General features: G+C 39.6%; 1 protein-coding gene across 1 annotated transcript in view; it reads left to right on the plus strand.

Annotated features, from left to right (window-relative positions):
• Positions 1 to 17125, plus strand: part of COL14A1 (collagen type XIV alpha 1 chain) — a 245422-nt gene that overhangs the window by 178900 nt on the left and 49397 nt on the right. The window contains exons 37-41 of the mRNA XM_032610321.1: positions 335 to 430; positions 1605 to 1658; positions 2035 to 2088; positions 14063 to 14116; positions 14853 to 14924. Coding sequence (XP_032466212.1) covers positions 335 to 430; positions 1605 to 1658; positions 2035 to 2088; positions 14063 to 14116; positions 14853 to 14924 — 330 coding nt within the window. The remainder of the gene's footprint in view (positions 1 to 334; positions 431 to 1604; positions 1659 to 2034; positions 2089 to 14062; positions 14117 to 14852; positions 14925 to 17125) is intronic.

Raw genomic sequence — 17125 nt, forward strand, 5'->3', positions numbered from 1 at the left:
TTGTATCACTTATATCTTTTGGGTTTGTTGTGGAGTGTGGGCGTCTAGTTACTCACATAATTGGCACAATGTTCCTATTTATGTAAGCAAAAATAAATAAATGAAGTTGCAGCAACTACTGTGTGTTTACTCTTTTGGTTTACTGATGACACTTTGCCTGGGAGGTGGATCATCTGAGGCTTGGTGTCTTGTTATCCTATGAGTGTTTTATGTCTTAGGAAAAATCAGTTAATGAAATAAATTATAAATGCCGTAAGTAGAAATATCTGGGTAGCAGATATTTCTGGGTACCAGAGGGTTTAACTTACCTTTGGGATGACTTCTTGCCTTCCAGGGACCAGATGGCCCTCGGGGTGAAACAGGCCCTCCGGGACCTCAGGGTCCTCCTGGACCCCAAGGACCAAGTGGTCTGTCCATTCAAGGAATGCCTGTGAGTTGTGTGTAAACATTCAGATGGGTTTTATTGTTATTACTTCTCCATGAGTTATATAGAATGAACTTTTGTCTTCTGTGCCTTGATAATGATCCTCAGCCTCTTCCAACCCCTAAAAGTAAGAACGGAGAAATGAAAGTAATAATTGAGACTTCATTCATTAGCCAATTTTTTGTTCAATGAAGGGGGTCTTTTACAAACAGATATGTGCCTAGGGAGTAGGTATATCCACAGATAATTTGTCTATAGAAAAGAAAGCAGGGCTTGACATGTATGGCCCTTTTTCTTGTTTGACTAAGTCCTTAGGGGGTATGATAAAATCTAGAAAGTGACAAATGTTATACAAATTTAAGTTATTCATTTTGCATTTGTAGTACTTGTGGAAATAGCTCCATGAAAGCCATTTAATTATGATCTTTATCTCAACAGGCCTCAAAGTGTGGCGCTCTGAGTTTCAGATTATAGACAGTATACTCTCTACAGCCACATTTCTTTGTATAAGTTGTTTGTACCAATGAAAACAAATTCAATCCCACTCACTGATTTTCAGTGATCTCACTAGACGGATCTAGATTTAAGGAATAAAAACCAACCTCTGTCATTAGTATTTGAAGCATGATGCCATTAAGCACATGTTTAGCAATCTTTCTGTGCATGTGATTGTGTCTCCCTAGCTAAGAAGTCTTTTCCAGAGTTATTTTCACATCTTAGAAAGCATTAACATGCCAGTTTGTATAATTACTACCACTATCACTACTACTAACTATTTGTTGAGGTCCTGCTACTTGTCAGGTACTGTGTTTGCTTTTCCATTCTTATAAATTTCTAGCCAAAACAAAACAAAAATATATAGAGATACAAGCTGTAAAATCTAAACTATAAATAATACTGAAATATTCAACTCCCCTCACATATTTACAGTATGAGCTTAGCCATATCAGACTGTATACACTGTGTTTAAACTATTCTGCTATATAAACGTTCTGGTCTGTAGGCATGCTTACCTAGGTGGTGTAGCTTATGTGAAAAGTGAAATACGCTGTATTTGGATGTTAGTATGAAAGCAATTTAATGTTGGAAATGTTAAAAGAGTCAGTGGAGAAAAAGAAAAGACTGAGAGTTTACGTATTTACCTATGTGAACTTAACCCCATGTCCTTTTGGTTGTTCAGGGAATGCCAGGCGAAAAAGGAGAGAAAGGAGCGACTGGACTTCCTGGCCCACAGGTATTACTTTTATTTTTTTATTCCGTTGCTCTCAGCTCTAGAGCTTTGCCAAGAAGAAAGAAGACTGTAGCTTCTGAAGTCAGTTGTGATCTTGGCAATGAGTGGTTTCTACACTAAGGACCATTAGCGTGTATTCGTTTACTTCAGCCCCCTCTTAGGTCCTACTGATGCTCTCCTGGGTGAGCCCTGGTGGGGGACACTTCTTTTCCTTCTTGTGAATAACTTCTGGGTTCTGAATGCTCAGTCAGGAAGGCCTCACCTTTATGCTATCAGGTTTGTTTGGAGGCCTTGATTTATTTCAGGGAAGCCGGGTGAGAGGGTAGTTGGTTTCGATAACTTGATAACTCTGCCATTTTCCTGTCCTTGCTGTATCTAGGGCATCCCAGGAGGTGTTGGTTCACCAGGACGTGATGGCTCACCAGGCCAAAGGGTAAGGACTTGCCCAAGGTTGCTCGTTAGCACAGTAGATTTCTCACCAAGTCACTCTTGCTGTTGGCAAGTTCTGTGCAAGGAAGGCACACCAGGTGTTTTTTTTTTTTTTTTTTTTTTTTTTCCTCCCATCTATCTGCATTCTACCAATCCTGCATCTGTTTCCCTTAACTGGTATTCTTCCATGTCTATAACTTTCCTCAAAATCTAGAAACTTTCATCAAACCTTCCCAAATTAACCACACCTCTTTCTGAATGTTCCCGTAACCTGAATATAGTTTACCCTGAATAGCGTGCGTTGGTCTAACAGATTTTCCAGTTGTTTCAAATTCTCAAGGAGCAAACCGAAAGGAAATCAAGAATCATATGAATTGGAATTTAGTAATTATGACTCTCTGTAATATTCTCCATTTATTTAATATGCATCCATTATCAATTCCTGTTCAAGTGGACAGCAATAAAAGAAAGTATAAGGATGGCTGAGGGACGAGTTAACAACTAGAGTTTGTTTAGTCAACATGTCTTCACTGAGCCAGGGTTGAGGTTCTTGTCCTCAAAGAGTTTATAGCTTTTGGGGGGAAATAGAACCAAATAAGAAACATATGCTATAATGGGAGTATTGACAGAGCCCTGTGGGAGCACAAAGAATAGATAACTAAGCCAGACTTGGAGGGTGAGGGAAAGCTTCCCAGAGGGGGCACCATACAGACTGGATTTCAACTGAGAGACAGAAATTAGCCAGATACATGAGGAAAGGAAAGCTATTGCAAGTAGAGAGGACAGCATATATGGCATATAAAGGAGTGGAGTTGAAGAGTAGGTGGGGCATTTCCATTTCTGAACCTAGTTCCGTATGGCTGGAGATTAGACTGCAGTGTGTGTGTGTGTGTGTGTGTGTGTGTGTGTGTGTGTATACGTGCACGAGTGTACACGTGTGTGCACACAGGTGTGGAGAGATTGTCAAGAGATGAAACTGAAGTGGTAAAAACAAACTCACAACAGCTATCTTTTTTTCAGACCAAGGATTTTGAGCTTTAACAGGAAGGCCATAGGAAGTCATTACATGTTCAGCAAGGGAGAGAGGCTGGTCTTCCTTAAAAGGACACTGATGTAGACATGTGGGCAGCTGCACAGTTTCTCTCAAGACTGAATTATATATAGTGTCCACCACTTAGATCCAACCCAGTAAAGGACAACACATTTGGTGACATTCCCTGGTATTTCTGGGGACAGCTAACCCACTAGGTTAGCAAACGATTGGCTGGAAGACACACTTCTCTACTCAAACAAGGCTGCCTTTAGCTATACTGCTCAAGAATAAGGAAATCATTTTTTCTATAGGAGTGTAGGTGTGTGAATTTAAATTCCTTCCATGTTGGGTTGTTTTTTTTTTTTTTGGTTTCACATCCAACTTTCATTTGCTTAAAATCTCAGTTTAGTCTCTATCTGTCAAATGGAATTAGTTTGTAAAGCATGTCCAGGTGAAGGTATCTAAAAGAGGCATTCTCTAAAAGTTAGATTTATGTAGGTCTCTTGTACATGTGGAAGGAGTGTCTAAAAGTATTTATATGTTTTGGCAAAGGGCTTAGGCTAAAATCCTGTGTGGTTACACACCTAGATTCCTTCATGATTCCTGAAGCTCTGAAAACAGCAATTCTAAAGATTTGGTTCAGTGAATTTACTTGATTTATCCATGCGTAGAGGCTAGTCTTGGCAAGGAACTCCCAAATCAAGCATATTGGATTAGTGTCTAGATCGTTTGGGTTTGGAATTTTCTTAAAACCAATACACCAATGCAGACTTTTTATAAATATTTTGCCATTCTTCCAAACATGTTTTATTCTATAGGATAAAAAGTCTTAGAGTATAATAAAGCGTTAATATATATGTACATGGATTTTATTTCCCTCTCTCGCTCAATCTGGAGGTAAAACTTTCAAGTGTCTCTAATTCCTATTTTGAAAAATTCTTGGATGGGAATGGAATTGCTTTTTAAAACTGGTTTCCAGAGGATACTCTTTCTTTATAGGGCCATGTTAAAAAAAAGATTGTGCAAATCCTGTGACAATTGCTTTAGAAAAGATATTGAGGGCAATACTATTCCAGAGTACAATTTGAGGGGGTGCCAAAAACACAGAATAAAATATAGTGGTGCCTCCTAGAATTGTGTAGCATGAGGAAGGGACTGCCCTGCTTGAGGAAGGGACCACTTATATATTGGGTTGGCCAAAATTTTGCTCGGGAATGAACTTTTTGGCCAACCCAATATTTTTTCAATATCTTAACATCTTATTTAATAAGATATTAGTTGAGCACATATCTTAATTGAGTACGTACTATGTGCCATGTTCTATGCTCAGCCTAGAGAGAGTTGTTCATTACTACCTCCAGAAGGAAAATATCCAGAACAGGAGAGACTTTCAATAACTAAAGGAGGCAATTTGTACATCATCTACCAGGAAGAAATAGAAGGAGGAAGTGGAATCAAGACCATGACTCTTCCCTGGGGCCAGGAAAACCAATGGGTCTTCATCGGCAACAGTCAAGCTGGGAGGAAAGATGGGTGAAAACAGAGTTATTTAGGAGGCTCTGATCTGTTTAGTCAAGTATCTGGGGTCTTAATGAAAGTAAAGGGTCTAAAACAATTAGATAGTTATTTAGCAGGATTGTACAGTTGGAGGTCCAGGACCAACTTTCATAGTGGTAGGAACAGATCTCAGACATGGAGCTCCTTCTTTCTGGTTAGGCTGTGGGAGAGGGTGTTGCTGAAAGAGAGCTAAGGACAGACACTTAAGATTATTCCTGCTCTGCCTTAGGCTATCCTAAAAGGCAAAGTTGCATTCAGAAAGGAAATAATAATAGTAGTAGTAATAATCATAATAAATTATAAGTAATAATAATGACAGTAACAACCATGGCATAGAACAGACTGAGAGCAAACACACTGGATGATGAAACTTACTGCTGAAATGCCTGAGAAACTAATTCCAGAAAACTGGGGAATCAGGAAGACAAGGTTATTTTGTCTTTTCTTTACTCGAAGCCCTGAAATTACTTCCCATTACTGTGCCTCATTTCCTCTGATCTTGAGTGAGTAAAGACCACTCAAGGCAAAGAAGGAGGAAGCTGGGATAAATATGCATGGTGTTGTCCAATCAGTGCTTCTAGCTCCTTGGAGAGTTGCAGAGAGTAGGTGAGTGAGGTGTGCTGTAGGAGTGAGGGGCTATTCCTTACTGGTCATTCTTTCTTTTTAATCATTGTCTTTTCTTATAGACTGTTGAGAATTCATAGCCCAAAGCTAGAACCATCACCTTGACTATTAGCTTAGGGAAAGGTTAGCATCCCTTACCCAGAGCCAGTGCCAATGTCACTTATTCATTTAGTCTACAAGGAAGGAGAGTTTAGCAGAGACTAAAAAAAAGATTAAGCATCTCCTCTTTAAACAGGAAACATGTTTTCTAATGTTTCTAGCTTATTCTGGCTTTTCCCAAGGGGAATCTTTGACTTGTAGAGGCAATCCTGGGCCTCAGGCTATAAGCAAGTCCAGCAAAAGTTGGACTTCTTCACTGAACCAGTCTCAGCCTCTTGCTGGGAAGCCAGTGGAGCACAATGCAGCACCACACCATATAAAGCAACAGTGCAAGTGCAGAGTTAACAGCCAGATGTATTCAGGCATCAGTTTTCATTCTGAGTCATTGCAGCCAACAGCATCCTTGTCTCATCTTTCTTTTCCACTGTCAATCTTGCCATCTCCCTTTTTGCCTCCTTCCTCTTCTTTTCTTGGTGTCTCTGACCCCAGGGTCCACCCTGTGATCTTTGGGTTCCTCTGATGTAGGGTGGATCTCTCATCCCCCACCCTAGACACCCAGGTGGTCCTTAGAGAAACCAGGAAAAACGGGCAAGACATGGATGATAAGTATAAGCAGTGAAAGAAAGAACTGAAAAGGAAGGGAAAAACCACCTCTTTTCTAGTTCTGAGGCTCACTCATATCCAAGACCACCAGCTTTCTGTCAAGCATTGCAAATAGAAACTTTTAAAATTATTTTTATTTTCCAATTCTTACTATGGTTTTATAAAAAGTCAGAGAGACAAGAAATAAAAATGACCAGGAGATATATATGGTATGGCATCTGGAAGGTAGTAATTCCTCCTTTGTACCAAGGGTGTTAGTTTTAAAATTCCAAGTAAACTGAAATTGGAATGCTTCCTTCCCCCCAAGTTACTGCTCCCTGCCTCTCCTGTCTTCATGCCATAACCACAGCCTTCCTTTTTCATCTATAAAAGGTGAAATACTGTTTAAAAAGTTCTACATATGAATTCTGCTGAACTTGTGTGGTTACGAGAAGCAGGATGGTCCAGTGGTAAATATCAGAGACTTAGATAGTTAGCCAGACCTCAGTTTGAACCCTAGCCATATGACACTGAACCAGTTACTTAAAAAGCCCAAGCCTCACTTTCCTCATCTGTGAAGTGGAAAAAATAATATTCGACTCCATAGAGCTATTGTGGGAATTAATTCATATAAAGAATTTCTATATAAAATTTCAACTTTAGCTGATACAGGTATTCACTATTTTCAGTGTAGACCTAATGAGTCAGGACAGTGCAATATTTTATAATACCTGTCCTTAACATTATTAAGGCACCTTAGAAGATTTTAATGAACTGTGAAAAAAGTCTAAAGAAAAAGCAAGTGGCTTGTTGTTTAATTTTCTTGGAGTCCACATTGAAAGGACGTTTGGAACATGCTTCCGTTTTATGTGGGTTTGATGTAAACAAAGGCCATACTTGTGATGAATGTCCCACTTCATCAAAGCAAGTTGGACTTAAAATATACTTGAAAAATTGAACTTGAGTCAACGATCTGGATTTAATTCCTATCATAAATGTCAAGCTATGATGAGAGATTCATCTAAGGACTGTTTTATTAAATACTAAGATTCATGATAATTATCCCCTTGAGTATCTTCCTTCCTCCAGAAGAGGAAATGTAAAACTCATCACAAAGCTAGTGGAGAGAACGATACGATTTTCCTTTTCATGGATCTAAATGGGTTTTTATAAAATCCCAGGAAAACATTCTCCCAGTCAACCACAGTGATGACAGTATATGCAATTGGGATTTGGCAGATTATTTTAATAAAAAAGGCAGCGGCCACTGTCATTGATTCTTGACTAAGTGCAGTGCTTTACAAATGTTATGTTCTCCAATCCTCAGAATAATCACGAATGCTAGGCACTGTTACCGCATTATATAGACAAAGAATCTGAAGCTCAGAAAGTTGAAGTAACTCAAACAATGCCACACAGCAAGCACGCATTGCAGCCAGGATTATAATCCACTCCCAGGCCCCAACACTGCACTCTTTCCTTCCACAAAATTATGTTAAAGGGTAAAGTGGGATTTTGTTCATATGGGCAACTCTTCCAGTAAAAATATGAATAAGAAGGACTCCGTCACTGAAGATATCTCACCCAGCATTTTTTTGTGGAGAAGGAACCCAGTTTGGGTTACTTTCTTGAGGAAGTAGAAATTGATTGTTCACACATAAGAATATGTTTCTGTGATTACTTTTCACTTTTACTTGGATAGTGGCCCATCCGAGGAGAGAACTGTTACTTAGGAAATTAGTGTCATGTTATTACTGGCTTTAAAGATGCTTCTCTTGGGGCATAGGGTACAAATGCTATCTGTCTTGCACTCTGGTTCTAACGCTGTCCCTTGGGGTTAGGCGAGACATTTTTATATTTGTAAACCAGCAGTTCCACAACTTAAATGACCAAATTGTTGTTTTGTGTTTTGTTTTGTTTTTTTAAATATGCAGATTCCTGAGCTTCTGCCTCAGAGATTCAGATACAAAAGGTCTTGGGTATGACTTAGGCATGTATAGTTTTAAAAAAGCTTAATGGGGGCTTCCCTGCTTAATGAGGGCTTCCCTGGTGGCGCAGTGGTTGAGAGTCCGCCTGCCGATGCAGGGGACACGGGTTCATGCCCCGGTCCAGAAAGGTCCCACATGCCGCGGAGCAGCTAGGCTTGTGAGCCATGGCCGCTGAGCCTGCGCGTCCGGAGCCTGTACTCCGCAACGGGAGAGGCCACAGCAGTGATAGGCCCGCATACCGCAAAAAAAAAAAAAAAAAAAAAAAAAAAAAGCTTAATGATTCTAATAATCAGCTAGGTTTTAGAATCACTGGATAGTATATTATGTTAAGCCCTTTGTGTATCAAAGTAGTTTCTTGGGTAGAATATTGCTGTGGTTGTAATTCACTGAAGTCACCATTGCAGGTTACTAAAACTATACACGTTTATATTTCTATATATACATTTAACTTATATATGTAATATATATATATTTGTACATTAAAAAAGTAGTGTATTGTGTACATATATAAAATATATGTATATATAAACATATATATACACACATACGTGGTGTGTGTGTGTGTGTGTGTGTGTGTGTGTGTGTGTGTGAAACTGAAAATTCCCCAGTGTGACTCAACGTAGTAGCACACTCAGGACTGATCTTGGATCTCTAACCTGGGCCAGTGTTTACAGAGTCTGTGGCTTTTTACCCCTTGGCCTCTTAATCTGGTGGTTGGTTTTAATCCTTAGTTGCAAGTAAAGCCTTATCTCCCATGGCTGACTGCCACGCTGGTCTCTTGCCGTTGCTCTCAGGGTTGAAATTGTGCAGATGGGGTTTCTTCAAGTGTGTCTTTAGTCTTCATTGCTTGAGTTTGTTCCGTTTCAACAAACTCATCAGATGCCAGCTGCTTACAGATCCCACTCTACCTGAGAGTGTGGTGTCCGTCAAAGGACCTTAACAATTGGCTGTCTTACTGCTAATTACGGTTCGTGTCCGTGGTCCACCCTTGCAGGCTTCAAAGAAGGCATGGATGGTGAATATCATAACTGAGTCACTAGCTCTGAGTGCTATTTCTGTTATCTACATAAACATAAATATTCTAGCTTCTAACTTTAGTTACAACACACTTTGTGGGCACATCTGTTTCATCCTTTAGATGCCATAGACACAGTACCTTGAAACTACAAACTTTTTAAGAGCCTACAAAAAGTGCTTGCCACCTGAAAAAAAGCATATGTGTTTGCTCTAGTGTATGGAAAAGAAAACCAAAAAAAGGAAAATTAATAAATTAGTTAAATGTCTGTAAAACATTACACTTTGCTAACTTCAACCATGGTTAAATTTAGTATTTATTCAAACATCAGTGATTTTTGAAGACACATTTTGGATAGATTTCCTTTTGCTGATAAATCATAGCCCACCATAACTTAATAAGTTGCTCAGAGCCACATGTTTTCAAAAAAAATTATAAAAAGCCTTTCAAGTTTTTATAGCAAAAATTATTTTTAATGTGGGTTGTTGGTGCATATTAATATTTTGAGGTGGGAATCTCAAGAAGGAAAAATGATTGGAGCTACTCACGTTATAAAACACCCCTGTTTGTAAGTGGCTGATTTTATGCGCTTTAAAAAATAAACGTATCGGTTTAAGTGAATTCCCACATTATGCTTATTGTTTAATCTTCTATCCCCTAATATACATTCTTCATTGCCTAATTAAAGTTTTCTGTTTTTTATGAGGGTGCTTAATCCTCAAACACACATGTACTGAGATTGGCTTCCTGATATGAAATGGATAATTTATAGATCTAGAAATGTTTGGGGAAGTGCAAACCCATTTCTAGCTGTTTAGGGCTGAAAACCATTCAGCTGGCTTTGATTAAAGTGAAGCTGAATCACAAAGCTAGAATTTGCCGATTATTTTGCCACGTAAAATGCACACATTTTACGTGGTTTTTCTTTTCATCAAGTTTATTGCTTTGATATAAAGAGCTGACTGGCATGTGAGGATGGGCTGTAATGTGGATGCTGCAGTGGTACCTGAGCAGGGAGAGTGATACAGTGTCCCAACCATCCTGGATCCCTTGACTTAAAATCCACCTCTCCTGTGAAACCCCACACCTGGATTAGGTGCCCTTCCTGCATGTTCCCATGGAATCTTCTAGTCCATCATCATAGCTCATTGTCATTTACTTTCAATTGTTGACTTTTCTCAAAACCGTCACCTCCTTGAAAAGAAACTGTCTTGTTCATCATTGTCTACCCCAAACCTAGCAAAATGCCCAGCACATAGTAGTTCTGCAAATATGTTTCAGTAATGTGACAGATGTGAGGCTTACAAGTAAAACAAATCTTTCAAAGATAAATTTAAAGCGTGATTCAAAAGTTATAAAATAAAACTATGTGATGAAACTGTGAACTTTTTTAGGGTTAGGAAGAGATTTGGGGGAAAAAGGGCTTTGATAATGTTTCTAAAATAATATTGAGCCTAACATCCTTTTAATTATAACCAGGTATAGCAAGTAAATTTTAATTTGGAATGAGAGAAACAGGAAACTCACAGTACCCTTAAGAACGCCTTTATTCTTCAACTGTTATATGTAAAAATGTGCAGTCGTTCATGACATTCCATGAACGAAAGAGCTAGAGTAAAATGCACTGGAATGGATGCTACTGGTGCCCCGGTCAGAGCCCCTTTACCTGGCAGGTGTACTCCATCCCCCAGCTGCTGTGGGTTTGACTGCTAACAACTCAGTTACCTCTTCTACAGAGAGCTACCCATGGAACTGCCACCTTGGCCCCAGTCAATGACTAACTGATGTGGGTATATAAAACCTTGTGGTAGGTCAACTCTGAGGTGTAACTCACACTCCAGAGCTCCCCATGGGGTCAGACTGAAGCCAGTCTTAGCTAAATCCAATTCTAACCTAACCTCTCTGTCTGCACTCTCCTGCCTCCTTCATACCTAAAAGCTTTCTCCCAAGAACACTCCCGCTATAAATCAAAGGAACAACAACCCAGTCTGCTTCTAGGAAAACACCTCTCAGATAGTCACTGAAATGAAATTTCAACTTCTGAGCTAGATAACTCCCGATCCCTTTCCTCCAGGCTTGTGGAGGGTTCAAGAGCAAAGACGGATAAGATTGGCATCCCCCACCCCCTCAGCCCACCCTATGCTTTTCCGGACTAATTATACCTGCGAATCATATTTATTTATTTTATAAATGATAAATGTATTTTATACATGATAACCAGAGCACTTCTTCCAGGTGCCTCAATTTTATTCAAATTTAACTTTTTATTAGTACCTATTTTGTGCCAACCATGTGCTAGGGAGGAATTAGCAAAGGAACGGTGAATAAGACATGATTTCTGCCCTCAAAAAAAAAAAAGAAAAAGAGAAATCGCAGCTTCTGAGGATGTGCTTTCGGTGGAAGAACACAGAGTGATAAAACATGTAGTCTCTTCTTTTGATCTGATCACACAGAAGCAATAGCCTCTCGGCCAAATTTAGCTCCTATATAAGAACGACATTTCATCCTCTTCGCTTCCAGGTGATACACGCATGGTGTCTGTAAATCAAGTGAATTCAAAACTGTTCTCTAGAGCATCCTTCCAGAGCCACGATGAAGGAGAGCGCTGACAGATCATTGCTTTGTAAACTCCTTCAGATCATTGCTTTGTAAACATGATTGGGAGAGAGGAGTCAATGTATTATTTCCTGCAGGTCTTCCTTGGAATAATACAGTTTTCTTTTCAGAGTATGACATGGCTTGCCTCACTCTGAATAAAATTGCCCTTGCTTGTTTTTGAGATTTTTTTTTCTCTCTGGACACAGCCTGGAAAAGAGTCAGGGAGGGCTTCCTGCAGCAATGCTATACTTTTGACTGCTGGGCCATGGTGTTGGCTATGTGTCATATGTGGCCTTACACATGAGTGTGTGTTTGCTTCCCCTCCAGTGCTGGAAGAGTTTTAAGGCAGGAAGCAAATGATGTCCTTTGAAAAATGTCTTCTTAAATTATTGACTGTGTGCTCAGAGTCCCTTTTTTTGGTATGTGAACTTCATCTAGAAAATAATAGTAGATTAAAAAAAAATTTTTTTAATGGTAAGGCCTCCTAAATTTTCTCACTGACCAGATGAGGGAGTTGGGCTGGAGGAGTTCTAAGGTTCTGTTTTTCTTTTACATATTCTGATTTTTTTACACCCTCTTCCTGGATATGGTGTATTTAAACTCCATGTAAAATAATTTCTTTCAACCTATGTCAGTATTAATTTTTGTTGTTTAGCTAGCAGATCCAAAGAAGGATGTATGTATGTGTGTGTGTAATTTAATCTGTATCAGGGCCTATCACTGAAGCTTTCTGACTTAGTAATATTTTTGAATGAATAACTAAAGTGAATGAATAGGAGTAGTAGAGAAAAAAACCACTAGCCTTTATATTAGTATAGGATAACTGTTATAACAAAGACCCTAAAATCTCAGTGGTTTCAAGCAATTAAAAAAAATAAATGAAATGAAATGAAATAAAGTCTATTGTTTGGTCACAGCCAGTGCTGTCGACAGAACAGGTAGAGGAGTGGGGCTGTGGGGTGGAGCTAGTCTCTAATCCATACAGTCACTTAGGGACTCAAGGTCTTTCCGTCTTGGGACACTTTGATCTTCAACATGTGGGCCCTGAAGTTGTTAGAGAAGGGGAAAAGAAAGTGGAGGATTACCCATAGGAAATTTTTATGAACCAGAAGTGGAATTGGCCCCTTTCCACAGGCCAGAACTCAGCCCCATGGCTCTAACAGAATTGCTGGAACAGGAGGCTGGGAGATGTTACCTCATAATGTGCCCAGGCAGAAAAGGAAAACCATCAAGATTGTTGGGTTCTAGAATCCTCTGCCTTAGCTGGTTTTAAGACTTGCTGGTATTCGAGCTTGAGAGCATGATGAAAGGGCCTTGCTGACCATTGCTTTTACTATCCTACCCCCTCTTCATGCCATCTTTCATTTCGTACCTTTTCTCCCAACTCACACCATTTCCTTTCATCCAGCCTCATCTTGACTCTCTTTTATTTGATACCTTGACATAAGGAGACATAATGTGAATGTGGATGGGGGCCCCTAAGGAGAAGGATTTTCATGAGCCAGATAAATGGAAAAGACAGCTCACTGGAAAAGTGGCACACATTTCAGAAAGGGAATTGGGAGAGGCAGCAAGGAAGCCAGGAGATGTTGGTTTGAGTTGACTTGAGATGAGAATGGGTTATTCTAGTAGGGGACAAATCCCAAGATGAAAAGTCCATTTCTCCATGTAGTAGAAAGTAATGTCTTGAACAAAATTTTATAAACTTATTATAAAATTCAGATTGAAGATCCTTTCTCATGTTTTTAACTGCATGGGAAGGACCAGCACCCACAGTTAAGAACTACAACCTTTTGAGAGTAAGTCACTCCAGCTGTTCTGTTTTTTTAACATTCACATAAAAATGACATGCACATACACATTCAATAATTGAGGAAGATACTTTTATAAAGAACATTGTTTTCTTTCTGCCTTAAACTCTTCCATCATGGAATGGGAAGCAAACATGTACACACATTCAGTAAACCTGCTCAGCAGTCGAAACTGTATCATTACAGCAGGTAATCCCCCCAATTTCCCCCAGGCAGCTCCTGAAGAGCTGTAGAGTTGCAGATATTGTAATACTCCTAATTTGTAATATAGATTCCTGTGATAGGGATTCCCTGCCCCAAACTCCCTTAGGTCCAGAAAGACACTAATTCGTCTTTTTGGCTGGTCATTAATGACCAGAATTGATCTCTCTTCTCACTTGTTATGCTTAGTTTAATAAAAAAACACTTTCTGGAAACAAGTTCCTGTTTATGTTTGTAAGTGGTATCTCTTACACCTAAAATTCTTACATCGGACAATTTCATAGAGCCAAGAGACACAAAAGTCTTTGCCAAGAACAATTCCCGTGAAGGGTATAAAAGCAGTGAATCCTTGGAAGTCCAGAGTAAATGACAGGACTTGCCCCCAGATATTGAATGGGATTAAGTGCACCTTTTCTGAAAGCCATGTAAAGCAACTGCATAGTTGACACACCATGTTTTTCTTCCCCCAGGGCTTTCCTGGAAAGGATGGATCCTCTGGCCCTCCGGGACCACCAGGGCCAATTGTAAGTATTTCCAGGAACTACTGGGATGTAGTACTGCTTTAAAGCAATTCATCTCTTTTGTGAGATTTTCTTCTGCCAAACCTTTCACCTTGGCGGCCATCTTTGCTATATGTAACAACTCATCCCTTGGTACAGAGCTCTTCCTAAAACATCCTTAAAAAATCATGTATCCATGTGGCTTGATTATTCTACCTCTGAGCCACTTTGCCATAAGATCACCTGCATTGATTTACTTTTATTAGACACAGATAAGCCTTGAATTATTTTTTCTTTTTAAATTTTTATTGGAGTATAGTTGATTTACAATGTTGTGTTAGTTTCGGGTGTACAGCAAAGTGAATCAGTTATACGTATACATATATCCCCTCTTCTTTAGATTATTTTCCCATATAGGCCATTACAGAGTATTGAGTAGCATTCCCTGTGCTCTACAGTAGGTCCTTGTTGATTATCTATTTTCTATATAGTGGTGTGTAAATGTCACTACTATATATAAAAAAGGCTTGAATTTGAAAGAACTACATCTAACCGACAGAGTGGAGACTTTTCCAAAACTGTCTTCCTTACTTTTGTGGTACGTTAGTTGGAAACAGGAATGAGCAGTGAATCCTGAAGACTTGGTGTTGGGCGGGGAGGTGAGGTTAACTGTGCATGCTTGCTGCTCTTTCTTGAGAGCTAGCTGTTTTCGATGAGAATGAGTGAGTCCTCACCTTTGCTCCGTATTCCTTTCTATTAGGGCATTCCCGGAGCCCCTGGAGTCCCAGGAATCACAGGAAGCATGGGACCCCAAGGCGCCCTCGGACCACCTGTGAGTATGTGACTGTAGCCAGTCAGGATGGTTGCCCAGTTATCCCTCTGGTTTATTTATCTGTTTAAATTTACAGCATCTTCTTAGGTCAAGATGTATTTTTCAGGACTGGATTCTGTGGGAATCCATGAGGAAAACAGAGAATCTCCTAGGATAAAGATTAAGATCAGACTGTGCATATATCATGGCTAAAGACAAATGGTCCCAACAGGGGATCATCTGCAGCTAAGCTTCTGCTTATATATATTTCCATTGTTTGTTATTCTGTATTTGGCTAAGTCAACTCAATGCCATCTTTACAGGGACTGGGTACAATACTATCTGTTAACTAGGCCTGTGTCCTGGGTGAGAAATACAAGGCCGGAGAAAGTCCAGGATTAGTGAAAATGGGAAGAGATTTTTCTTTCCTAAACTCTGCAAAGAAAGACAGACTTTGCCATTAAAACACACACTCACACATTCGCGAATAGTGGTGTAAATGAAGGTCCAGTGAATGGAACTAATTACCTCCCATTTTTGTGCTTCTAATCTCTTAGGTTGGTGCTTAAATGTGATCAGTGGAGGGGGTAGGGGTAGGATGGGGGAGAAACAGATGAGCTTATCTGGGCCTGTTTCCTCATCTGTAAAATAAGGTTGTTGAAGTACAGCCTCCAAAGGCACACTTGGCATCTTCTGCGACTTGCAAATTGTTCCTTCTGGGTGTAATTATTAGTCAGCCTTCTGATATTATCTGCGAGGTACCAAATCTGTATCCATAAACTAAAGCAATTGAGAAGTGTCAATGTATACACATTGCAGATGTGCTAAGGATTCATGGAACAGTGGAATCTGAAGGGTGAGGGTAGAAGAGGTTAATGAAGTCGGTTTCTACTCCCTGCTATAACAATTAACACAATCTTAGGGGCTTAAAACAACAAAAATTTATTATCTTACAGTTCTGTAGGTCAGAAGTCTGATATAGTCTCACTGGGTTTTAAAATCAAGGTGTCAGCTTTTCCTTTCTGGAAGTTCTAGGGGAGAATCTATTACCTTGCCTTCTCTAGCTTCTAAAGACTTCCCACCGTCCTTGGTTTGTGGCCCACTTTGAAGTCAGCAGTGTTGCATCTCTCTGAACATTTTTCCATAATCATATCTCCCCCAAACATAGCCCAGAAAGTTTCTTTGCTTTGAATGATGTATGTGATTACATTTGGGCCACCCTGATAATCCTAGATAATCTCCCTACATTACTTCAAGATCCTAACTAAATCACACTTCAAAGTCCTTTTGCCACATAAAGTAATATATTCACAAGTTCTGGGGATTACGGCATGAACACTTCAGGGGCCTTTTTCTGCCTACCACACTGAAGAAGGCATAACAGAAACACTGGTTCTCATTCAGAAAGAAACTCTCTCCCTCTAGCTACTCAGATAGTCACTCTTTATTCTTGAAACCCATTTCAATAAACTGATTTTGCCCTCAGGGTCCTATTCTAGGCTGTGATTCACATGACACATATGCAGGTACACAAACACACATAAGTCATGAACATAAAAAAATGCCTCCAGATTTTAGCAAACACATCCTAATTTGCACACTCAAATAAAGCTCTCCTTAGTTGTCATTTTACAAAGCCATATACTTATGGAAGATAAATACACTGTCATGGTGCAAAACCCTTTTAGATCTCCTCTTTTCATATCAAGTTGCTAATGGGTCACAGAAGAAAATTTGATTGCTTTATCCTCACACATCTTTTTCTGTTATCTCTGCTACCAGGCTTCAGTCCACTTCCCAAAATGTGCTCCAGGAAACAAGAGTTCCAGAATATGTCAGCAGGGCTCAGAGAGCAAGGGGTTCTGGGAAAGAAGTCTCAGAGACAGTGTATACTAAATCTTTTTCTCAGAAAGTCATGACAAGTTTTAGGATAGCAAAGACTTTGAGGCACCTTAAGGTGAAACAAAAAACCGAAACACTGGTTTAACTTGGTTAGACAATAAACAAATGTATTTGTGCAGTTTCCCTTAACCCAAGCTGGGTTGACCCTAACCGCAGAGGGATGGAATGCGATAGGAAAGAACAGGCTCTAGGAGTACTTGGGAGAGAACAGTGGGGTGAGGGAGGAGTAGAGTGAGATATGAAATACATTAGGTAAGTAGGACCCCACCCTGCTTATCCATCTGGCCTTTTGTAGCTCTAGAATAGACTTTAAATATGGG

Source organism: Phocoena sinus, chromosome 17, assembly GCF_008692025.1.
Source record: "Phocoena sinus isolate mPhoSin1 chromosome 17, mPhoSin1.pri, whole genome shotgun sequence".
Lineage (NCBI taxonomy): Eukaryota > Metazoa > Chordata > Mammalia > Artiodactyla > Phocoenidae > Phocoena > Phocoena sinus.